Source organism: Heptranchias perlo, chromosome 20, assembly GCF_035084215.1.
Source record: "Heptranchias perlo isolate sHepPer1 chromosome 20, sHepPer1.hap1, whole genome shotgun sequence".
Taxonomy (NCBI): Eukaryota; Metazoa; Chordata; class Chondrichthyes; order Hexanchiformes; family Hexanchidae; genus Heptranchias; species Heptranchias perlo.
Window position 1 is genome coordinate 37,541,562 of NC_090344.1, and position 25,722 is coordinate 37,567,283.

A 25,722-nucleotide genomic window follows, 5' to 3' on the forward strand; every position below is an offset into this window, starting at 1 on the left:
TCACACAGCTCCCATTCATGCCACCTCAGCAAAACCACTTCCAAACCTTGCCAAAAACAATGTCTGTGCACACAACAACTTTAGTGCTACCATCGTTTTATTTACAGCCCGTACTGTGGGCACGTGCCTATGTCTTCTTACCACTGTGCGTTGCCTTGTTGCCAGTGTGTGGCGTTTGAACTCGTAAACCTAATCTCGTGCTGCTCCTTCGGGTAGGGCGTGAGGTGGTTTGCTGCTCTGTCTCTATGGGCCTGAGGTGGACCTGCTGCAGGGTGTATCTCGTGGTGCTGCATTGGTGGCCTGGTTCTGCATCCTTTCTGACATACACAGGCATCTGAAAGGGCTAGTGGGAGGACAACAGTATCATGTAAGCACAGTCCTGTCGTGCCACATGTGCACTGGCTGTGCATGGCCACTGATATGCGCGAAAGCAGACCTAGTGGTACCGATGATATCAGCGGGTAAACCTGCCTATATCCCAGTCCCAGTCATTTGGAGAATAGAAGAGACCGCACTTTCTGATCTGGCACCCAGACCTCAAACAGCAGCAGTCTGAACAACCATGGCAGCAGCACAGACTGTCCTTAGAGCCTCTGGCGTGCAGCCCTCTGCAGATTGGCCTGGAGTTGTCACGTTCTCCAGGGTGAGCTGCAGCGTTGTGAAGTGAACCATTGGGGTGCTGCACAACCCCTCAACTGACCCGCCATCTGCTGCTCATTGAGACCATCGCCAGTGCCTGCGCATCCGTTTCCTGCTCTGCCAGCAACCTTTTAAAAAGCAGGACCTGTAAGCTCTGAGTCCCTGGGCTCTTCAGCTCAGAGGCAGCATTGCCGGAACGTCTGCCAGTGATATATCTCTCTTGTTCCACCCCCCAACTCCTCCTCTGTGTGTCACTTGTGTATGCCACTGGTTCAGTCTAATGCGCTCCTGGGCAGAGGCTCAGAAGGGAGAAAGTTAATGGTCGATGAAGTGCTGGCAGGGCAGAAGTAGAGGACTCTTATTCTTCTTTTTGTTCTGGCCACATCGAGAGGAAAACCAGGTGGATAAAGATTTGAATGTATTGCTGATGAGCACAGTTCGCAGACTTGGAGTCGAACGGTTGACATGAGGTTTTCAGGATACAGGCTGTTGACCAGTAACGCACAGGACGATGGGATGACTGAAGAAGAGGAGCAGAAGGTCGCAATGAAGGCACCTACCCTCCGACTTCCTCATCTTCCACCTCCCACTGTTGCCTGCCTTCCCGTGTACGCCATGGCTTCCTTCTCGTACGGGATGAGAGGGCACATGTTACCATTCCCTCCTCTGCTATCTTTGCCTCCTTTTAAAAAGGATGCAAAAAGATATGGCCACTTCGGCCTGGTCATGAAGGCTTGTTGGACCATACCCCAGCAAGGAGGTCTTCAGGGGAGAAAATTGATGGAGAGAAGAATTTAAAAACAGGTCTGTCCACACAGTTTTTTTTGCCCAGAAAATGGTAGTAATTAGTGTAAATAGCATTTCGCAACTGAGCTAGCTGATGTGGATTGCCCTGAAACGGTGACCCAGTGTTTGGGCGGTTGATAAATACTGCATCATTGATTTCTTGAATCTTTGTAAGAATGGAACGCAGCGTCCTATTGCTCCTGCTTGTCAGTACTGAGAAAATGCCACGTAATAGATGGATCGTTCAGAGTGCATGAAACAACTGCAGAGCTCCATTGGAGAAAGAGTCAAACTTTTGACCTGAAGTTGCCTAACTTTGAGGAGTGTACAAAATTGCTATAATGTACCACTGAGCTCCAACGGTCAAAATTAATGTTGAGGAGGGCTCGACATCTTAATTTGATCAACTCATTTTAAGATGTACTGGAATTGGAACAAATATAATTGCCCATGATTAATTCCAATGGCCTGTTTCTCAGCTTCCTCTATATGTGTCACTAATATGGTTCCTCATGCTGTCATGGTACTGATGAGTTCTCTTTAATCCCTTGCTGCACTGCCACCAGCTGTAATGCTGCCAGCATTTGTACTTCATCTAAACTAGATTGGATTGATGGCACATTTCTCTTCAAAAAATGTTCCTTGGCTCATTTAATCCATGATGTGTAGCATGTTAGTACATCAACGCACAGTGTGACAGAATGCAAGGATATGGGCTCACATCTGCAACTGTTAATCTAACTGCTGAGATGTAGATGGTCTCAGAATTTCAACATTATATCGAGATCTAATGGCAATTAATCTTTTTGTGGGGTGTCCATGAGCCACAAAGGTCTCTATGTATACAATAAAAATATTACATTTGAGCGACTTGAATTCACATTTTGTGTCAATTTTTTCTTATTTTCCACGTCCATATTTTGCCGATGTAAACTTATCATTCTGATTGCGCAGTCGCTGACTGAAGCTCCCTTTGAGCTGTCTGTACCATCTTGATTTGTTTTTGAGTTTCCAGAGGTAACCTGTTCAATACAACTTTTAAACTGTTGGATTTTTAACCAAATGTTTTTCTTCTCAGTTTTTTTTTTAAGTATCCCAATGTCTTAGCTCCTGTTTTAAAAAAAAAATCAAAAACAAATCATGGCCTAAGTGGAGTTCGGTCCATCTGACGACTTTCTCTCTTCTGCAGCCAACCCCTATCCACCAGCAATGAGTTGAGTATTACATCTGGGTATTTTGAACCGGGATGTGAAAGCTGACCTTGAGCAGAGGTCTTTCCTTTCTTGCCACAATGGCAAGCCTGGCCCCACTGTTATTTTCAGAGTGCTTTCATCTTTCAGCATTGGCGTATCCTTGGACCCGGCTTCGCCCCTCCCCTGGCCAAATGCAACATTTCCACCCCACCCAATGGACCAGTTTTTCCCAGATTTGGACATGCTCCGCCCGACCCCCACCCCCATTCGCCACAAATGATCAACAGTAGCCAATGCCGCCTCCTCTCAGAAACCTTTTCACAGCCCCACCCACCCCCCCCCCCCCCCCCCGCCAATCCGACTGACAGCTTCTCCAGCAACATTTCATCACTCACCCTCCACACTGAGGAGCAACTCCCCCATTATAATCCTGCTCTGCCCACTCAGCAGCATTTCCAACATCACATCCCCATACCCCACCCCCCTCCCCGTCCAATATTTCCACAAGAGATCCTCTTCTTCCTCCCTTCTTCTTCTTCCTCCCCTCATTATTCCTTTCATCCTCCCTCCGCCCCCCCCCCCCCGCTCTCCTCTTCCCCGCCCCCCCCGCTCTCCTCTTCCCCGCCCCCCCCCGCTGTCCTCTTCCCCGCCCCCCCCCGCTCTCCTCTTCCCCGCCCCCCCCCCGCTCTCCTCTTCCCCGCCCCCCCCCCCGCTCTCCTCTTCCCCGCCCCCCCCCCCCGCTCTCCTCTTCCCCGCCCCCCCCCCGCTCTCCTCTTCCCCGCCCCCCCCCCCGCTCTCCTCTTCCCCGCCCCCCCCGCTCTCCTCTTCCCCGCCCCCCCCGCTCTCCTCTTCCCCGCCCCCCCCCCGCTCTCCTCTTCCCCGCCCCCCCCGCTCTCCTCTTCCCCGCCCCCCCCCCCCCCCCGCTCTCCTCTTCCCCGCCCCCCCCCCCCCGCTCTCCTCTTCCCCGCCCCCCCCCGCCGCTCTCCTCTCCCCCGCCCCCCCCCCGCTCTCCTCTTCCCCGGCCCCCGCTCTCCTCTTTCCTGCCCCCCCCCCCCCCCGCTCTCCTCTTCCCCGCCCCCCCCGCTCTCCTCTTCCCCGCCCCCCCCCGCTCTTCTCTTCCCCGCCCCCCCCGCTCTCCTCTTCCCCGCCCTCCCCGCTCTCCTCTTCCCCGCCCCCCCCCCGCTCTCCTCTTCCCCGCCCCCCCCCCGCTCTCCTCTTCCCCGCCCCCCCCGCTCTCCTCTTCCCCGCCCCCCCCCCCGCTCTCCTCTTCCCCGCCCCCCCCGCTCTCCTCTTCCCCGCCCCCCCCCGCTCTCCTCTTCCCCGCCCCCCCCCCCCCGCTCTCCTCTTCCCCGGCCCCCGCTCTCTTCCCTGCCCCCACCCCGCTCTCCTCTTCCCCCCCCCCCCGCTCTCCTCTTCCCCGCCCCCCAGCTCTCCTCTTCCCCGCCCCCCAGCTCTCCTCTTCCCCGCCCCCCCGCTCTCCTCTTCCCCGCACCCCGCTCTCCTCTTCCCCGGCCCCCGCTCTCCTCTTCCCCGCCCCCCCCCCCGCCCTCCTCTTCCCCGCCCCCCCCGCCCTCCTCTTCCCCGCCCCCCCCCCCCGCCCTCCTCTTCCCCGCCCCCCCCGCTCTCCTCTTCCCCGCCCGCCCTCCTCTTCCCCGCCCCCCCCCGCTCTCCTCTTCCCCGCCCCCCCGCTCTCCTCTTCCCCGGCCCCCGCTCTCCTCTTCCCCGCCCCCCCCGCTCTCCTCTTCCCCGCCCCCCCCCGCTCTTCTCTTCCCCGCCCCCCCCGCTCTCCTCTTCCCCGCCCTCCCCGCTCTCCTCTTCCCCGCCCCCCCCCCGCTCTCCTCTTCCCCGCCCCCCCCGCTCTCCTCTTCCCCGCCCCCCCCCGCTCTCCTCTTCCCCCCCCCCCCCGCTCTCCTCTTCCCCGCCCCCCCCCGCTCTCCTCTTCCCCGCCCCCCCCGCTCTCCTCTTCCCCGCCCCCCCCGCTCTCCTCTCCCCCCCCCCCCCCCGCTCTCCTCTTCCCCCCCCCCCCCCCGCTCTCCTCTTCCCCGCCCCCCCCCCGCTCTCCTCTTCCCCGCCCCCCCCGCTCTCCTCTTCCCCGCCCCCCCCCCCCCCCCCCCCCCCCGCTCTCCTCTTCCCCGGCCCCCGCTCTCTTCCCTGCCCCCACCCCGCTCTCCTCTTCCCCCCCCCCCCCCCCCCCCCCCCCCGCTCTCCTCTTCCCCGCCCCCCAGCTCTCCTCTTCCCCGCACCCCGCTCTCCTCTTCCCCGGCCCCCGCTCTCCTCTTCCCCGCCCCCCCCCCCCGCCCTCCTCTTCCCCGCCCCCCCCGCCCTCCTCTTCCCCGCCCCCCCCCCGCCCTCCTCTTCCCCGCCCCCCCCGCTCTCCTCTTCCCCGCCCGCCCTCCTCTTCCCCGCCCCCCCCGCTCTCCTCTTCCCCGCACCCCGCTCTCCTCTTCCCCGGCCCCCGCTCTCCTCTTCCCCGCCCCCCCCCCGCCCTCCTCTTCCCCGCCCCCCCCGCCCTCCTCTTCCCCGCCCCCCCCCCCCCCGCCCTCCTCTTCCCCGCCCCCCCCGCTCTCCTCTTCCCCGCCCGCCCTCCTCTTCCCCGCCCCCCCCGCTCTCCTCTTCCCCGCCCCCCCCCCCCCCGCTCTCCTCTTCCCCGGCCCCCGCTCTCCTCTTCCCCGCCCCCCCCGCCCTCCTCTTCCCCGCCCTCCTCTTCCCCGCCCCCCCCGCCCTCCTCTTCCCCGCCCTCCTCTTCCCCGCCCCCCCCGCCCTCCTCTTCCCCGCCCCCCCCGCTCTCCTCTTCCCCGCCCGCCCTCCTCTTCCCCGCCCCCCCGCTCTCCTCTTCCCCGCCCCCCCGCTCTCCTCTTCCCCGCCCCCCCGCTCTCCTCTTCCCCGCCCCCCCGCTCTCCTCTTCCCCGCCCCCCCGCTCTACTCTTCCACGCCCCCCCGCTCTACTCTTCCACGCCCCCCTGCTCTCCTCTTCCCCGGCCCCCGCTCTCCTCTTCCCCGCCCCCCCCGCCCTCCTCTTCCCCGCCCCCCCCGCCCTCCTCTTCCCCGCCCCCCCCGCTCTCCTCTTCCCCGCCCGCCCTCCTCTTCCCCGCCCCCCCGCTCTCCTCTTCCCCGCCCCCCCCCGCTCTCCTCTTCCCCGCCCCCCCCGCTCTCCTCTTCCCCGCCCCCCCCCGCTCTCCTCTTCCCCGCCCCCCCCCCGCTCTCCTCTTCCCCGCCCCCCCCCCCCGCTCTCCTCTTCCCCGCCCCCCCCCCCCGCTTTCCTCTTCCCCGCCCCCCCCCGCTCTCCTCTTCCCCGCCCCCCCCCGCTCTCCTCTTCCCCGCCCCCCCCCGCTCTCCTCTTCCCCGCCCCCCCCGCCGCTCTCCTCTCCCCCGCCCCCCCCCGCTCTCCTCTTCCCCGGCCCCCGCTCTCCTCTTTCCTGCCCCCACCCCGCTCTCCTCTTCCCCGCAAGAATTGGAGGATCGCAGAGACCTTGGGAGATTGTAGGGCTGGAGGAGGTTACGGAGATAGGGAGGGGCGAGGCTGTGGAGGGATTTGAAAGCAAGGGTGAGAATTGCAAAATCGAGGTGTTCCCGGACCAGGAGCCAATGTCGGTCAGTGAGCACAGGGTTGATTCCACAGCCCATAGTGGCCAAACCAAGAAATAAACCAAAAAAAAAGTCACAAATGAGACTGGTTGATTAGATTGTCGGCCAGCCCCGGACTCCAGATTGGATTGTGGGCACTTTTATTTCGATAAAGAGGAATAACAATAGTTTGGTTAATGTACACCTCGCAGGCAACATCACAGTTCCTTTTACAGGCTCTGACCCAAAGTTCCCCTGCCTCCACACAGGATCTCCTGTTCATAGTCCTACAATTTTGCATATTTACAAAAGAAAAAGCCCAGATGTGATGTGTGATCCACTTTTGTGATTCGGCAAATACAACTTTCCTTTTTGCACCTGTTTATGTCTTTCTGTGCGCAAACAGGAAATGGGAAAATTCTTAGTCCCAACATTGAGATTCCACATTGGACTATATCATCTTACAGTGCAGAAGGAGACCATTTGGCCCATCATCTCTGTGCTAGAGCATTGCAAAACTAATCTCCCTGTCTGGTACCTACTTCTGCTTCAAATGTTCATCTAAAAAGATTCAATGGTCTCTGCTTCGGCATTCCATGCTCCAAATGAAATGTGTCACCGCAGTTCCATGTCGATCAAAACTACCACTAACTGAAAGATATCCTGCAGATAGAATAGGAATCTGATCAAGGTTGCATTTAATTTGCTGCTGAAATATTCAGGCATTTGTTAGCTCAAAGTATGAATGTGGCTGCAGTACCCTTGGTGGATGTCAGGGCAGTGATAAAATATAGGCCAGAAGCATTCCCTCCGCCCCCCCCCAACCCCCCAAACGAAAATAAGACGCCTTCACCCTCTCCCCATGTTGCTGTTCCAATCGTAGAATTTTACAGCACAGCAGGAGGCCATTTGGCCCATCGTGCTTGTGCCGGCTCGCTGAAAGAGCTCTCCACTTAGTCCCATTCTTCTTGCTCTTGCCCCGTAGCCTTTAAAAAAATGTTATTTTTCGAATAATTATTCACTTCTCTTTTAAAGGCTATTATGGATTCTGCTTCAATCGCTGTTTCTGCTCGGGCATGCCATGTCTTAACAACCCTCTGACTAAAAAAAAATTCTCCTCACCTCTCCCTTCGTTTTTCTGGTGACGATCTTAAATTTAAGCCCTCTCGTTGCCAACAATAGTTTTTCCGCATTTACCTTATCAAAACCCACCATAATTTTGAACTCTTAAGCATTTCTTTGCACTCGATGGGTTAATTTTCTACGGTTGAAGCAGTCCCTGATTTTTTTTTATAGAATATGGTTTGTTTCATCATCACAAAAAAAAACTGTAGGCCCAGGGATACTGAGATTCTCTGGAGCTGCCGATTGACAATTTAGGCTAGACACTTCCACCATCAATCAGAGCAGATTAAATTTGCTTGTGCTCTGCCCCAGGATTATGATGTGGGTAGCACTCTCACCTCTGAATCAGAAGGCTGTGGGTTCGAGTCCCACTGCAATGACTTGAGCACAAAAATCTAGGCTGACACTCCAGTGCAGTACTGAGTGAGTGCTGCTCTGTCGGAGATACCATCTTTCAGGTGTGACGTTAAACCGAGGCCCCACCTGCCCTCTCAGGTGAATGTAAAAGACCCCATGGCACTATTTCAAAGAAGTGTAAGGGAGTTCTCCCCAGTGTCCTAGCCAACATTTATCCCTCAACCAAGATCACTAAAACAGATTATCAGATCATTCTCACATTGCTGTTTGTGGGACCTTGCTGTGCAAAATGGGCTGCCAAGTTTCCTACATTATAACAGTGACTACATTTCAAAAGTAATTCATTGGCCGTCCTGAGGCCGTGAAAAGCCCAATATAAATGGAAGTCTTTCTTTTACATAAAGCACAGTAGGTTACGACTCCTACTGTAGGTTACAACGACTCCTGCTGTCGGCTACAACGACTCCTGTGAGATCTGTATGGGATTTATAACAGTTTCCCCCATCACAGCATCCAATTGTTTCTTAAATGTTTCCAGGATTTTCACTTTCACCTGAAATCCATTTTATGTATTGATCACTCTGTGAAGAGCTTCCTGATGTCATTCTTAAATTTGCCCTTTACCAGTTATCCCCTGTGCTCCCTTATCTTATCACGGTTTTGTTCGACAGGCATTTTTTATAACATTTTCTACATTCCAGGTTCTGTTTCGGTTGCTTCCTTTCAAGGCCGAAGAGCCCAAATTCCTCCAGTCTTTCCACGTAACTCGGTCCTCCGACACTAGAGATCAGGCTTGTGGTGCTTTTCTGAACTGCCTCCAGGGCTTGAATGTCCCTTTTGTGTGTCCCGTGACCTGAATTGAAGCAGTACATAAACCACCCACCTGAAAATTTCCCCACCCACTCCTGGTCAACTGTGGGGAATGAAAAAGCCACGTGGCTTCATGAGGGCTTGCTCCAAAGGTGAACGACCGGAGTTACCAGTGTTTGGTAGAGGGAGCTGTTTGTTCTGCCTGATCTCTGCTCATTCTGATCTCCCAAGCGCTTGCTACAAAAATACCCAGTCCCCAGTCCTGCCATCTTTCACGAAGAAATAGCAACAAAAATCTCTCTTTAACCAGCTTAGAAATATAAGTGGTACACAATTCCTTTTTAGTAATTTAATCCTGTTAAGATTTAATCCAAATATTTTTTATAGGACAGGGCAGCCAGTGTTCGACATCTGTTGAGAGCGCTGTTTTTTTTCATAAAACCTTATTAAAACTGTTTTTTTTTAAAAAAAAAAGGGACGTTGGTCAGGACTATTGACTTTTTAAAAAAAAATTATGAGCAGCTGAAGGAAGGGAGCACCAGCAACAGAGCATTGCTTGAAGATGTGATTAGGATGCTTGATGCCTTCCTGGATGTGGGGGCTGCTTTGGGTGAAGTTCACAAACCAGTCAGAGCCGTATTAGTCACCGCAGCCCACACGGTCATTAGTAGGTAGTTGGAGACGAGCTGAGCAGTGTAACTGTGTAGGATGAAGGTGTTTGACCCAAATTTACAAGAGGTAAGTTCAGTTGACACTGGAGAGATCTGGCTGCGTGGAATGAAGTAAATGGTCGGAGTGCGGTGTGACAAATCCTGCTGCACAGTTTTTAAAATGTTTCTCAGCATCGATCATTGATCCTGCTAAGCTGAGGTCTTTCCGTTGATTCACAACTGCTGCTGACTGAAAAGATACTTGCTGTACTCACACTGTTCAAACAGCAATGCAATAAGCATTCAAAAGGCAACAATACTTTGTCAATTGACATTGTTTACAAGTTTCATGGAATAGCTGAGGCGAATAGCATTTAAGAGGGAGCTGGATAAGTACATGAGAAAGGACTGGAAGGATATGCTGATAGGGTGAGATAAAGTAGGGTGGGAGGAGGCTCGTGTGGAGCATAAACACTGGCACAGACCAGCCGAATGTCCTGTTTCTGTGCTGTAATTTCTATTTAATTCATACTGTCTTCACATCCAAGACATTGAATTTCAAAAGGCACAAAGAAGAAAGCCAACACTTGATAGATTTAACGCCTGGAGAGAAGGAGTGTATGTCTCTGTCACTGTGTAAGCAGCCTGTGTGTGGGGCTGGAGATGGTGCTGGTCTGATGAGCATGTTTTTCTTCTTTCTCCTCTGGAAGCACATAGTGAAATCCTATCGATGTGTGCAGCAGCTCACTACTTAAGCAACCCACTGGGCTGGTGGGAGTCTGGGAATTATTATAGGCATCTCTGTCAGTCACTGTTAGAGTCCACGGAGAGGAACATGCTTTATATGGATTGTATATCTACCTTGGTAGATTTGGGACAGCTCTATAAACTTTGAGCACAAATTGCCAATTTATTGCCTCGGCTCTCAGTTTACGTGAAAACAGTGCCGTCAGCTCAGCGTTCGAGATTATAGGGTAGAATGAGGTGAAAAGTGTAATATAGCTGTTTTCAAAGCTTTTGCAGGCAGAAAAAGAAAATGGAACATTCAGCTCTACATTTCAGTAATTTGAAATAAAAAAATCAACTGAGACACGCTAGAAAATTTTCACCAAAGTGTAATCTTTGCAAATATAGCGAACAAGAGGTAATATAAAGGCAAATCTAATCACCTGATTACAGGTTTTTGGTGTTGAATACTTCCCTCCATACTTTTCATTGGTGCTAATAATCAGAGGAGAAACAAATGAGTTCAGAAATCAAAGTTGTTTCATATTTACAACTTTAATAGTTGAAGGATATTGTATTCCCCAACAACGTCCAATAAAATAAATCACTTTTCACTTCAAATCACATGATTTGATCCCAGGAGTTTGCTGCCTCCCATGACACCACCTCACACTAAATTCAAGGTGCCAGAAACTTCCAGTAAAGGATTTCATTATATTCGAATGTTCTCATTATCTCAGGCTATTTTAGAAAGCAAACCCAAAGAAGCCGCTGTCCTGATGGTTCAGAGGAAAAGTTTCCATTCATGAGCAGGAACGGCCACAAAAATGCAAGGCTTGATCCCCAGTCTGTGCTGAGTGAGCTGATGTTAGTGCGGGGTAGCAGTCGTGGGCCCTTTAATTAGTATCCTGATCGCGATACTTGCTGCAAGTGCATGTTTGTGGGTACCAGGCAGAGACTGGCCCGGGCTGTGCAGCGATGATGTCTTCCAGTTGGATAGCCTGCCGGCACTCGTCGTTAAGGCTCACACGTGAATGACAGCCGCTTGGGACAATTATTACCACTGAAACCGAACCCCAGTGAAGGATTCAACATCTTCGTAAAGAGAAATTGGGGGAAGCTCCCAGATGCATTCTTGATGTTTGAGAAAGTTAATTAGAATTATACAAATTTTGGTTTGACTCCAGCAGTTAACTCCCTATCTGCATTTGTACAAACTCCCGGGATCACATCACCTGATTCAAAGTGAAAAGTGATTTATTTCATTGAGTATTACATTTGCATTTGTACAATTAGCATTGAGTTTAGCATTAATCTCAAACAGCCACTACAACAGAATCTTCCATTCAGTCACCAGTGTTCTACTTAGGTCAGTGACATGTCTGATAAATGATCCATTACTTTCTATTCAATGTGTTAATGTCTCCAACTCCATCCCTCTCCCTGGCCACTGTCTGAGGCTGAACCAGACTTGGATGAACATTGATGTTCTATTTGACCCTGAGATGAGTTCCGGATCACATATCTGCTCCATCACCAAGACCGCCTACTTCCACCTCTGTAACGTGGCCCGTCTCTGGCCCTGCTTCAGCTCATCTGCTGAAACCCTCATCCATCCCTTCATTAACCTCTAGACTCGATTATTCCAATTCTCCAATCTTCCACCCTCCATAAACTTGAGCTCATCCAAAACTCTGCTGCCCGTATCCTAACTCGCACCAAGTCCCGTTCACCCATCACTCCTGTGCTTGCTGACCTACATTAGCTCCTGATCTGGGAATACCTTGATTTTAAAATTCTGTTCCTTGTTTTCAAATCCCTCCATGGCCTCGCCTCACCTCTCTAACCTCCTCCAGCCCTACAACCCTCCGAGATTCCTGCGCTTCTCCAATTCTTGCCTCTTGTGCATCCCTGATTTTAATCACTGCACCATTGGAGGCCATGCCTTCAGTTGCCCAGGCCCTAAGCTCTGGAATTCCGTTCCTAAATCTCTCTGCCTCTCTCTCCTTTTCGATGCTCCTTAAAACCTACCTCTTTGACCAAGCTTTTGGTCACCTGTCTTAATATCTCCTTGTGTGGCTCAGTGTCAAATTTTGATTGATAACGGTCCTGTGAAGCTCCTTAGGATGTTTTACCACTTTAAAGGCGCAATATAAATGCAAGTTTTATGTCACAGGTGGATAGCATATAAATCATGAAGAGAAGCATTGACTTCCACCAGAGGCGACTGTGCAGGTGCACTAGGATAAGTCATTGGAAATGTTATTGCATTGTAGATAGAAGTACGTGAGGAACCTGGAGAGAAGTGGACTACAGAACAGATGTTCAGGATGCATTGGGGTGGCCAACAGTATTGAGGGACAGTGAGACTTGGAGGTGGTCACACAGGATTCTGTTTATAGTCTCAGTTCTGCGGGCATGGCAGAAACCTGTCAGGAGAGTCTTAAACCAGAAGAGATGGGAACACAATTGCAAGGCAGTGGTGCATTCTCGCGCTTGAGAAAGAAAGTTGAGTGTTGGAGATAATATGTATGAACGCTGAATGTGTTTGAAATTCCTCTCTGCGATTTTAGCAAAAGCGTTCATTTCAAGCCTCAAATTTTAAAATTTGGAGTATTTGAAAGAGAAGAAAAAGTGTCTTGAGAACGCAGATCACCATCAAAGCCATAATCTGGAGGCAGCTGGCACATTGGACTGGAACTAATTGTTTTTAATGGGTTGATTTGAATCCACGAAGTGTCAATTTTGCTAAGCAAAATAAAATGCACAGTTTTGTTGTTGGAGAGCTACAGTGTCTATATGTAACCACTGCTATTTAAAGCAAGTCTTCAACCAAGATGTCCAGATAAAATAATTAACTTCATCTGACATATGAAGATTTAAATATATATTTTTTTTAAATCAGGAAAAGCAGATTGAGCCTCCTCATTCCTCCACTGAGTCAGTCACAGAAGTGATCCCTGTTCCTGCCTGCAATTTCCTGTTGGCCAGAATCAGTGTGAATAAAAGTTTGAAAAACAAACAGAAAACAGCAGTTCTTTTGACATTTCAGGAGCCCTCTGCAAACCACTGACTTTCTGTCCACTTTACCCCAGCTTGTATGTATTCAGACCTTGCTACTAACTGGTGACAACTCCCACAAACCGATGTTTAGGAGCTTTCCAAGTGCAATCAAGTGTAGGGCTTGTTGCAGAATTTACCCCTACCCCGGAGTAGATTTCGGTCAAAATCATGAGTCACTGTGGTATCCTTTTGATAGGAGTTTGCTTTGGAAAGTGGGTTGTTTTTCTAATTGTTCAGAATAAAAATATGAAGAAAACCTTAGCCATAAATAATCTGAAAGAAAAATGTATCCGGAAACCTACTAAATAACGAGTGACCTGGTACTCACATTGATTCCAAAGTAACTGCACTCTTCAACTGGGGGACAAGATGTTTGGTAAAGTGGGACTGAGAACTTTTGCATTCATGATGACGTTAGAAAGTTTTTGACTAAATTCCCCAAGAAAGTCTTCCAACTTAATTATAAGCCACAGAGTTCCAGAGTAGAACGTGGGACTGGATGAGAATTTAATGAAGAGGATATGAAACAATGACCATCATGAGAGGTATAACGTCAGACTTGAGTGTAGAGCCATGTGGGGACTCTTGTTGCTTCCAATCTACATGAATGATCTGGGTAGAGAGACCGAGTGTGAGCCTGCTGAAATGCCATTTCAGTTTCTTTCCCCTGTATTCCAGTCAATAACTTCAAAGGATTTCTCTGCCCTTCCTCTTTCTTTGTTTGCAAAATCTGAAATACCTAAATTTCTGGGAACTTTGTCCAGTGTTGTGTTTATATTACAGTATTAACACACACTTGGGAGGCCCAATATGGCAACTGAGATGCTCAAATATTTACCTGTTAAAATATGGCTATCCAAACACTGACTGCCCCCCTCTGCCCCTTTGCTGAAGGCTGGACCCCTGCGGCACCTCCATAATCTCAGGAACTCATGTAGCTCAGGAACACACCACATGGTGCTTTTACCCATTGAGTCATTGGACGGAGCCTGTGATATCTCTCCCAGTCAAGAGTCTTACCATTGCCATTTAACCAGGCCTCAAATGGCCTTGAAAGCGCAAGAGATTCTTCAAGCCTCCTCCAGACAAAATTAAGACTGAGAGGTAATTCGTCGAGGAGGACTTCAGTCCGTCTCCTGCTTTGAAGGTGATTTGAGCCAGGTATACGGCTTGATGGGATAATATTTATGAGCAGGTGCAGGGCTAAACAGATGAATCTGCAACAAAACTTTTAACCAGGACTTCATTAAATGTTTAGGTGGATGAGCAAAGCAGGGGTTAACAGTGTGGATAGACTTGAGGCTCCTCCATCTCTGGGAACTGTCCTGGGGTTGTCTCATTCTGGACTTGGATCCACATCTCTCTCTTTATTGTTCCCACAGTTTTAGGAAACACTTCCCCCTCAAATAGTCTTGTTTCCGCCTCCTCAGTTCTCGTTCACAAAAATATCCTGTTTGCTTGCAACAGCCAGCAGCCCACTTCAAGGCAGGGTGGTTGGAGTTGCTGCTTCTCAGCATGACCTTGTCTGAAGGAGCGGTGAGATGTGGCCTCGAAGATCTTGTTGCATACGTTTTCCCCAAAGTGTTCCTCATGAGGGTTGTAAGGTGCATGGTATCGAGTCACCATACTCTCCACCCCTGACTTTTCATCTCTGTTGACCCCTATTTGTCCCTTAGCCACAATTAAGTGATCTTCAGCTAGGACATGTGAGTAACACTTAAAACAGCAATCAGCACTTTTTTTAAACCCATTTTGGTTTTTTTTTATTCATGCACTGAATGTCCTCCTGCTTGACCCACCTTTGTTGTTTGTGTGTGTGTACCCATCTCCGAACATAAATAAGTTATGTTCACTTCTTTCTGGTGGGCTATTATTGGCACTCCTAAAGGTGTGGCACATTATGGGGCTGGCTTTTATGTGTCAGCCGTGGCTCACTCTCACCTCTGAGTCAGCAGGTTGTGGGTTCAAGACCCACTCTCGGGACGAGCAAATAATCTAGGCTGTCATTTCAGTGCAGTACTGAGGGAGTGCTTCACTGTCGGATGACATGAAACTGAGGCCCCACCTGCCCCCTCAGTTGGGTGTAAAAGATCCCATGGCACTATTTGGAAGAAGAGCAGGGTTGTTCTCCCTGATGTCCTGGCCAATATTTATCACTCCCTTAAACAGATTAAATTGTTCCCTTAAATACTGTCCAGCACCCCATCCTCCAAAAATAGTGACCGGTTTATTGGCTTGGAGCAGTGTATTAATGAACCGCAAGGAAAAACTATTGATTCTAACTGCATCTTTTAAGAAGACAGTTACATGGGTAAGATGGGGAAAGAGGGATATGGGCCAAGTGCAGGCAATTGGGACTAGCTTAGTGGTATAAACTGGGCGACATGGACATGTTGGGCCGAAGGGCCTGTTTCCATGTTGTAAACTTCTATGATTCTATGATTCTATTATCTGGTCATTATCAAATCGCTGTTTGTGGGATCTTGCTGTGCGCAAATTGGCTGCTGCTTTTCCTAAATTATAACAGTGACTACACTTCAAAATTACTTCATTGGCTGTGAAGCTCTTTGGGACATCCTGAGGTCATGAAAGGTGCTATATAAATGCAAGTCTTTTTATTTTATCCACTGAAGTGTGGGAGGGGAACCACCGAGTTAATAGAGAGCTTTTCTTCAATACCTACACTGGAGATAAAAAGCACTTCACCTTTAGCAGTGAAAGAATCTTCACTGTTCTCTTTAAAACAGAATCTGATCTCTGGTTGCGTGACATCGCTGCTAAGGTCATGAACGCCAGTATTGGTGTGTACGCAGACTTATCGGGGGGAAACAGTGATTATTTCAGGGCACTTAGTCCACTTTGTATCCGTTAACATCATCAAGTATTCTAAGATCTGTTATGGCATGTTGGTGAGGTATCTCAACTCCAAATCTGTATCTTCCAAAGTTGATATTCTTGTTAGTATAAATCTGTGTCCATCATGGAAACAACTGTGCTTAATTGTATTAATTGTAATGAAATAACATAAAACATACTGAAGATATGATCATCTTATTGCTTGGCTGATGCAACCTCTAGTCTTCACTGTGGATTTCTTCACAGCCATTATTAGATGCTTCTTTTCAGAAAGCAGCAAACATGTCTTGCAAGCTGTCGTGTGGTCTTATCTTCCCCCAACCCAGAAATGGAGCATTACCCTCCAACAATATTCCTCATTTAGCCCAGACAGTCCTGTAGAGAGGGTAGTTGAAAGGCCAGTCAAAACTTTGATATAAACCTGGGGTCTCCTTAATGCACCTATTTTCATTGGGTGCAAAGTGATGATGTATTTCATACTTGACCTTAAGTGTGGTTTCAACATAAAACTGCAGCTATCTCCCTAACTATTTCAAAAATGCACCGAATACAATCTGACAAAATGATCTGTAGGTGTTAGATTATGGTGATGTAGGTTGAGAATATATTGCTTAGTTTAACTATCTTAATTTGGAAAATCTTGAAATGTCTTCTACATGCCTGAAGCTATTTTTCTTTATATAATTAAGAAGGTCAAATCATAATATTCCAATGCTAACTGTACAGAATCCATATTTGTTCTTTGGGGTAAGACTTGAGACAAAAGCTCTTTTTTTGACTCAGCCTGACTGGACCAACCCATTTCTCATCCAGATTTGTTTGTCAACACAGTCAACTATCAATTTATCAGTGCTGTTTCTCCAGGAAATGTCAAGTGATTATTAGTTTGAGAGACCTGCAACTTAACAGACCTCTATCTCAAAATGAAAAGGATAATGTTTTCTGTGCAGTTTCAATTTGTTTCATGTTTGCTCAGTAGTTAGCTGCACTGATATTAATTACCGCCTCTGAAAAAATCATAAAAATTCAGGGACCAAATTTTTGAATCCGATCTCATTACGCAGATTCTTCTTCGTTTGTTTATCTCCCAAACATCAATGTTTGGGACTGATTGTCCAGTGAAGAGAGCCCCAGGGATGTGATGCCTTTTGGACTTCGATAATGGTGGACTTGTTCATGCTAAATGGACTTTTCTGCTATCTTGACGTGCAAGTACCGTACTCCACATAACTCTTAATTCTTTCCTTCTGTCTTGTAGTTTCTCGCCGGCTTTTGTGGGGAATAATTCCTCAAATTTCTGTCGCTATTTTCTTCAGTTTTCCTAATGTTTTAAAATATCTGTTCTCTTTTCAAATGGTGGACTCCTCTTGTTGAAGCGCCCCAGACAGTCAGGAAATGGTCACCATCCTTTGGGGACAAGCCACCAGGGACACTTTGCATTGCGCCTCAGCTGATCCAACCCAACCTGCTATGTGCAGCCTCACTTGGAGCCTTTCGTTCTCTTTCTCCCATCTTATGCAGATGCTTTCTCCCACTCCAGGGGAAGTTTACTCAGCTTATCAGTATTGTCACATCCCAGACATCCCAAAGTGCTTCACATACAACAAATTACTTTGAAGTGTCGTGACTGTTATGTAGTTGAACCAGCCGACGTTATTGGTCATTAACTGAAAAGTTATTATAAGTGGAATTGCTCAATACTTTTTAGGGTTGGATCTCGGACAACAATATTTGGCCATTCTTCGGTACGAGCTCTACGTGTTAATACTTCCCTCACCAGATGGTGAGCCCACCTAGAGAGGGTGGGGGTCAAGAGGTGTGGTTTCTTCCATATGACTCATTTCAGATCGACTATATTGAATTTAGAACCATTTTTTTGTTCATTCATGGGATGTGGGCATTGCTAGTAAAGCCAGCATTTATTACCCATCCCTAATTGCTCTTGAGAAGGTAGCGCTGAGCCATCTTCTTGAACCGCTGCAGTCCGTTTGGTGAAGGTTCTCCCACAGTGCTGTTAGGTAGGGAGTTCCAGGATTTTGACCCACTGACGATGAAGGAACGCCGATATATTTCCAAGTCAGCGCGGTGTGTGACTTGGAGGGGAACGTGCAGGTGGTGTTGTTCCCATGCATCTGCTTCCCTTGTCCTTCTAGGTGGTAGAGGTCGCGGGTTTGGGAGGTTCTGCGTTTCCGCCTCATGTTCCGGGAGACCAGTGCGATCCTGAAACAGAAGAGATTCCCTTTCCTTTGTTTCTCCTCGTAGCACAGATCATTTACAAGATTACAAGATGTTTGTTCTAGTGAGGGCAGCTTGGTCCCTCCCCTTGTACCTGTTCCAATAATAAGTGAAACACAGCTGCATTTCATGGATGTCATGACAGCTACCCTAATGTGTGAATCACTAGACAACTTGGAAGCTCTAGCTAGTTGGTTTCCAATGATGTACCTGTTGAAGGGAAACTTATCAGCAGACTATCTGAATGACTTATCTGGATGACTTTTTTGAGTGCATGCATGGGAGGTTGTTACCATCTGCTCTAGTAAAGGTCACTTCACATCCTATCTGACACCTTCGAGGTTGAACAGTGAAAACAATCTTGGAAAGTCTAGACTTGAAAGACGTGCAGAAGCTCTTGTTGCCAAGGATGGTCCAAATTATCTTGGATGAACACAGTGGTTTGTCCAATTTGTCTAACATGTCGGTAGACGGAGGACGTACTTTTGTTGCCACGAATTAGAAAGTGCTTTGTGGGGAGCACAGTTTTTGCTGACCCAAAAGTAACCGTACAACGAAATAGAAAACCCTTTTTGTGATCCTGTTGGGTTTGTTGACTTTTTTGTTTTAAAGTCAACTTTTACACATTCAAAAAAGGCAGAGGTTTTCCCCAATATTGCAAAGGTAGCGTTCTCTCTTACTCCCAAAATATATCTTTGACAGCTCAGCAGATTAGTCCTGATGTGTCTCATCTGGCAACCGGAAAAACTTGGTACGGCCTAAAAAGTGCAAGTATTTTCTATTTCAAGTATTCTTTTCACAGTTCTCATAGTCCAGTTCAATTTAAGGCTTGCCGTTTCGAGAATAATTGTTGCGACTGAGTACAATTGACAAGTTTATACAAGTTACACTGCTCCTTTTTTGTGCTGGTGCCACACTAAGATTTTCAACACGTCAGTGAAAGAAAACTGGCTGACGTTCGTCAGAATCCCCAAATGCAAGACAGTTTCGAAGAGGCGTCTTGGCACCACATCAAAATTACTGCAAGTCAAAGGTTGCAATTTACTTAGTCATTTAAAAAAAAACTCAGGTGACTGCCTATAATTCCATTCTGTTCCCATTACTTGAGACATCAAGTGGTCATCTGTGTCAGCCATGGCTCCATTGGTAGCACTCTCACCTCTTGAGTCAGAAGGTTGTGGGTTCAAGTCCCACTCCAGAGACTTGAGTGCAAAATCTAGGCTGACACTCCCAGTACAGTACTGAGGGAGTGCTGCACCGTCGGAGGTGCCGTCTTTCAGATGAGACGTCAAACTGAGGCCCCGTCTGCCCTCTCAGGTGGACGTAAAAGATCCCACGGCACTATTGGAAGAAGAGCAGGGGAGTTCTCCCTGTGTTCTGGCCGATATTTATCCCTCAACCAACATCGCTGAAACAGATTATCTGGTCATTATTACATTGCTGTTTGTGGGACCTTGCTGTATGAAAATTGGTTGCCGCGTTTCCTACATTACAACAGTGACTACACTCAAAAGTACTTCATTGGCTGTGAAGGGCTTTGCGACGTCCTGAGTTTGTGAAAGGCGCTGTATAAATACAAGTCTTTCTGTCTCAATCGGTGTTGACTCATTGCAGTCAACAGGCGCTGAGCAGTATGATCTGTGCACAGTGATGCAGGTGCACATTGTATTTGTAGGTCCCCACTCATCTGGCTGCTCAAATGCTGCCAGAAATGTTCCAGCCAACACAATGCAACAATGGCCGAACCGAGGTGGCAACCCCCAATTGAATGTGCCTGGCCAGCAGGGCAGATTGACCTTGCAGTCACTCTAAAGTAGTAATTTGTAGCAAAGGCTGAGGAATGTTACTGTCGGAACATCGGCTTCACCTCCTGTTTCTGTTTCTGTTTCTGTTGCAGGTCGTGTACTATACAGAAATGTCCAAGATATTTGGAGATCTCACTGGCCAGATTGACCAGCAGGGAATCACCGATGAACAACGGGAGAAGGAAAATGAAGCTAAACTCAATGATCTGCGGGCTCTCTCTATAGTGGCAGATGACTGAATTGGAAAAGTGACACGTAAACTGTGCGCTAGTCAATGCTGGGTTCAATCGAGAGTTTTCAGAGTTAGATGAGTAAACCACAATTGTGTGAAAATGGGGAATCACTTGAGCGTACAGTTTTTGTTGGGGTTGGGGAAAAGCAGCGATGTCAATGGACTAAGATTTAGAGATCTTCCATTCAACCTCTCCCCTTTCTTCATGTCCCATGGCCAAAGTTGGTGGGTGGTGTACCTGTTCTCTGGCTTCTGCCAATTCTGCAGTTTGACAGATTGCTAGGATATTGCTGAGAATGGCTAACTGATCATCTTCACTCCCTCCTTGTTTATGAAGTGCCTGATCTCTTGTCCTGAAAAGCATAGTTTGAGGTCAGGGAGAAGTGGGGCACGAGCCTCTGCCCTGCCACTCCAGGCCACGGTGGGTTGGAGAAAACAGACCTATTGCCCCTCTGAAAAATTGGCATTAAAAGAATAACTGTCTGCAAGAGTTGCAGTCACAGTGATTCCATTAACTTCCACTTTGTTCCAGTCCATGTCCAACGTGGGAATCCAACAAGCAGACTCGCAATAAGAGCCATGCGTGGTCGGGGAAGGGAGTTTTAGTGGGACATCTCATCCTTGGGAGGGGAATCCAGTCAGTTTAACACGAAGGTAAGAAAGTTGTACTTAAAGTCCAGCAGCAGCCAAAAAGAGTAAACTTAAAGGGAGAGTTCATCTCGTTATTAGGGATTATGAAAATTCGAGGTGATGGGTCAAGGGCGTGACTGTGATAAACGTTGCATTGTACCAGACAATACACAATATTTTTAATATATCTTCATAGGCTTTATGGAGAGAAAAATGTTGCTTGACTTGACCCTGGGAATGTCCAAACTGAAGTCCCCGGGCCCCATGCAACTCCCAAGCCCTGAAGATCTGACTCTCGAAGCCCAGGCAATTTGATATTGTCTGCCCTTCCTTTTCTTACTTGTTGTTTGAAGTTGGTGGGCCTGGAGGCTCAGAAAGAGCTGTTCTTGGTGCAGATCTTTTGGTATCTGCAGTTTGAGATGCATTTAAATGAATGGATTTAAATTTGACATGGGGCCCAAGGAGAGAACAAGCTTGGACTCCCACCGCCCCCCACTTTAAACGTTTTTGGTTAAGAATATGTTTTGCATTTTTAAATTATGCAAACATTTTGTCATATGTTACCCAGTCCTGTACAAAACTGCTGTACTGTATGTTTTTGAGTTCCCAACTTGCTTCATGGTGAGTATAGTGTGAGTATGAGTGTTCCCTTACGGAGTAGTACCCTGACACTATTGACTTATTTGAACAGAACTCTGAGCACTACCACTAAATTAACGGGTGAGAGAAGGCAGGAATGAAGAAGTGTAGGTTACTCTGTGTATGTTACGGGGTGATGGGAAATGTAGCTGTTTAATTCTTGTTTCTGATACCTGAAGAAAAATGCACTAGCACATAAAAGGTGCTTCATTTGCACTCAAAAGTAGCTTTATAAAGATGTAATTTTGTAATGTTTGTAAATAACGTTGAGCTCCGGATATAATGTTCAGTGGGTGTAATAAGCATTGTCTCAGCGTCTCCTTCTGACCGGTGGAATCCTCATCCCCCGGTGCAGGAAGAATCAGGTTGTCTTGCCTCCTCAACTCTATGAAAAGCCCACGAGACCAGCGCGATGCTGATTCTTGTGGCTGTAACGGAATTTAGCGAGGCCCAGGGTAACGGAGGCTGGGAAGCACGCAAGTTTTTAAAACCGTTTCCCCCAAGGGAACATGGAGCGGTGGGATGCAGCGATATCCCCCCCCCCCCCCCAGGTGAATGCCTGATCTCAGGTGTGCTGTCGCAGTCAAGCTCCAGGCAGAGGTTGGGCGGGGAGATAGAGAGAGAGAGAGAGATCAGAGCGAGTCATCTGCGCTACCAACAGCGGCTGGTTCAAAAAGATGCTGCTGCAGGACTGGAAGCAAATCGGTCGCAGAGCCACAAAAGATGTGAGGCTCGAAGCAGCAGGGAATAGTGAAAAATAGAGGGCGTCGTACCCATCAGATGCTCCACTTCCAAGACCTGAAGTCTTGGCCTCCATTTTGCTTATCAGTAGTTCCTTGTGATTGGATGGAAGGAAAACAGTATTTGAGACACTCGATGGGCCCAATGGCCTCTATCTGTGCTGAGAACTTCTCTGGTTCTAATTCACAATGGCCTGTTTCAAACTTGCTTCCCTTTCTCCTGCAAAGTACTGGATGTAACGTTGAAGACAGTTTGCAGAAAAGTGTGTTTTATCTTTACGGGTTATATTTAACACTAAAAGACCGTGATTTAAAAGTGGCAGTAGCCAAAGCATTATCTAGTCTCTTTAACAAGGACAGATTTAACTTCATGGGTCATTGTTATTAGATTAATGGGCTGTTAACACTCCTGTAGGATGAGGGACGACCTTTAAGCTTTCAAGGAATCTACTGTAAACAGTTTAAGGCATGACATAATTATATAATCCCATGAAGGTATAAAGTTACTGTAAAATCCTGTGTAAGACTTGCCACCAACTGTATTGTCTTTTGGGGAAATACCTCAGTTCCTGTACATAACCTCCTACATTTGTAGTCATGCTGTATGTTGAACTCTGATGTCTTAATACTTTAAACACCACGGAGACAAAATGTTTGGTGCTTCTGTGTCTTTTTACCCCTTTTTGTAGCAGTCTTTTAATGTGTCTCTACCCTTCATCGCTCTTCACCCCTCCCTCAATCAGCTTTCCTCTCGCACACTGCGTGCGCCAGACATGTAAAAAACGCGCCCCCCCCCAGCAATTTGACAGCACTCAAGCATCTCAGCATTTCCACTTTTGTACAAATTACTCCCTGAAACTTTGCCTGGGAGAATGAACATAAGAGTGTGATTTAGACTCTCATCTCTGTTAGGATCATGTTTAAATGATGTTGTGAAACACTAATGTACATGAGGGATCGCAAGGGGAAACAGTGTTGCGGGAGGCTTTTTTTACATCAAGTTTTTTTTTCCTGTGTCTCTCTCTCTCTGTCCATCTGCCTCTCTCTTTCTGTCTGCCTCTCTGTCTCTGTCTCGTTCTGTGTCTCTGAATTTCTGTCTGCCTCTCTCTCTCTGTCTGTCCTTCTCTCTCTTTCTTTCTCTCTCTCTCTCTCTCGATCGCCATTCTAATGGTCCATTTTTCCACTCAGATGGCTCACCATTTTGGGGCTCCAGTTTCTTCCTGAGCTGCTCCAGGGATGGAAGTTATGGAAAAGGCCTGCGTGCTCCTGGAGCAGCTCCATACATTTTTATGGAAGCCCGGATTGATTCAGCCCTCAGAAAGCCATTAGTGAGGAGTAGGACTGAGCCAGTATTAACTTTCCCCACCTCGACATAAGTTTCCTCAAAGTTGAGATGTGGTGATTTTTTTTTCTAATTTAAAGGGAAGGGAATATTTTGTCTGGGGATAGTGCAGTGGGGGACAGTGCCCTCCACTGGAATATTGGTATTGCTGCAACTATTCATGACCTGAAGAATCAGAATCTCATTTAAAAATGTGTATTTGCAAAATACAACAAGGGAAAACATCTTAATTTCTCAATTAGAGCAGATGAGGTGTGAACCGAGAACTCCACATCACTGTATTGTAACATTAAACAATCCCACAGCTCTATTGACCAGTGTTTTTAAAGTGTGAAATAGATGTGTCCCTTTTGTCAACCTGGATTATAAATAAACAAACTGTATCTCATCAAAGAACTGTTTTTTAAAAAAAATTGGACTCTACCCTTTTGGTATAAGAAGAGAGTTACTGTAAAATCCTGGGTATAAGTTGCCCCCAATATTCTTTGGGAAAAATGCTTTTGCTTCTGTCTCTATCACTTCCGAATTTTTAGTCGCCCAAGATGTCTTACTCTGATCTCTCAGAATTACACCCAGATAAATAACCTGGCGGGACCTGTATCTGTGCTCGTCATTAACTTTTGTGCATCCTATCTTTAAACTGTCACTTATCACTTCCCCACAACAAGTTAGGAACTTGCGATGTTGGTATTGCACAACTCTGTGTTCGGTGAACACTGCCAGAACACAGTCCCTACCAATTCCTGAGGAGACTTGCCAGCAACCAGACACCTGCTGCCCTGATAATATCTTCAAACTTTTTTGGATTATCTTTCCCTGAGCTGTGTGGAAGTTTGAGAGGGTACATGTAAATGACCAAATTGATGTAAACTTCTATTTTTGTCCTGGAGGTGTGTGGAAATCTGCTTTCACCTGCGAGGTATGTCTGGAATCACCGCGATTGTAACGAGGATAACTGACGTCTGAAAATGGATAAAACACATCCATGGAAAAATTCTAGGATTACTGTTGTTCTCAAAGCATAATTATGTCGAGATGCTTATCTCAAAACAAACACGTCTAAATGTTCTCGGGCATTGCTATTCAATACTTGTGTGATCAGATGTAAGCTGCAGCTGGCAAGCCATGTATCCAGCCACAATGCAGCACCTCCGTTTTTGCCCACATTCCGTGCAGACCTGTTTACCTCTCTGAGGAGACTGGGCACAATAACGCTCAATAAAATCACTTTGAAGGACAATGACACAGACTTCCTGTTCTTTCTGCAAAAAAATCTGATTTTGTCTTCGACAGCTCCACACGCAACAAAAGTGCTTGTTTCCTTTCAGGGATGTTCCTCTGTGATGGCGCCAGGCCTTGTGTACGTTTATATAGTGCCTTTAACGGTGCTGAGGGAAATGGAGCCAAAGACGATTAGGAGGGTTTTAAGGAGAGGGAGGCGGGGAGGGGAAGTCGTCAGTCTGTCCTCCAGTCAGAAGGATCAAAGGGTGGTGAGTGTCTGGAACGAGCTGCCAGAGGCAGTAGTAGAGGCGGGTACAATTTTGTCTTTTAAAAAGCATTTGGACAGTTACATGGGTAAGATGGGTATAGAGGGATATGGGCCAAGTGCAGGCAATTGGGACTAGCTTAGTGGTATAAACTGGGCGACATGGACATGTTGGGCCGAAGGGCCTGTTTCCATGTTGTCACTTGTATGATTCTATGATTCTATGACAGCTCCTGGCTGAACTGACTTTTTAATCTGTGGTTCTTGGCACCAGAAATTCGTCTGTTTTACCAAGGAAGGAATCATTCCACGGAAACCACCGGGGTGATTTTAGGAGGCAGTTGGGGGCGGTGGGGGGGCTCCGAAAATCGCGGAAACCCCGTTCGGGATCGGAAGCCGGTTCCAACCCGCCGACTTCCGAGTTTCCCAGGGACAGAGCCGGCGGGATGACAAAGAGCCAAATGTACCTCAATGAGGTACATAAGGCACTTTACCTGTGACAGATGAAGGGATTGGAAAGATTTTTAAACTTACCTGGGCAGCTTGCCCATCGGAGCAGGGACAAAGAAACTAAAGACATTAAATGAAAAACTATGAAATCGAAAACACTAAATGAACGACCTTTGAAACCTGCTCTGATGTCCCCCCCACCCCGATCTTCCCCTCTTCCCCACGATTTTCCTCTCTTTCCCCCCCCCCCCTCAAACCCCCATCGGTCTTGTGTTCTAGTGCCGGATGACGTCTGGCTCTCTTTCTTTCTCGCCCCTCCTCACGTAGCAGCTCCTGACGGTAGCCAGTCTGTCAATCAGGCCAGCTGCTGGGCGCAAAACCCGGAGAGGACGTT

The 25,722-nt window shown here is 48.1% G+C and overlaps 1 protein-coding gene across 1 annotated transcript in view; it reads left to right on the forward strand.

Annotated features, from left to right (window-relative positions):
* The window catches only part of bin3 (bridging integrator 3), a 112,512-nt gene extending 87,880 nt beyond the window's left edge, over positions 1-24,632 (forward strand). The window contains exon 9 of the mRNA XM_068001008.1: positions 19,902-24,632. Coding sequence (XP_067857109.1) covers positions 19,902-20,048 — 147 coding nt within the window. The 3' untranslated portion in view covers positions 20,049-24,632. The remainder of the gene's footprint in view (positions 1-19,901) is intronic.
* Positions 24,633-25,722: the final 1,090 nt, after the last annotated feature.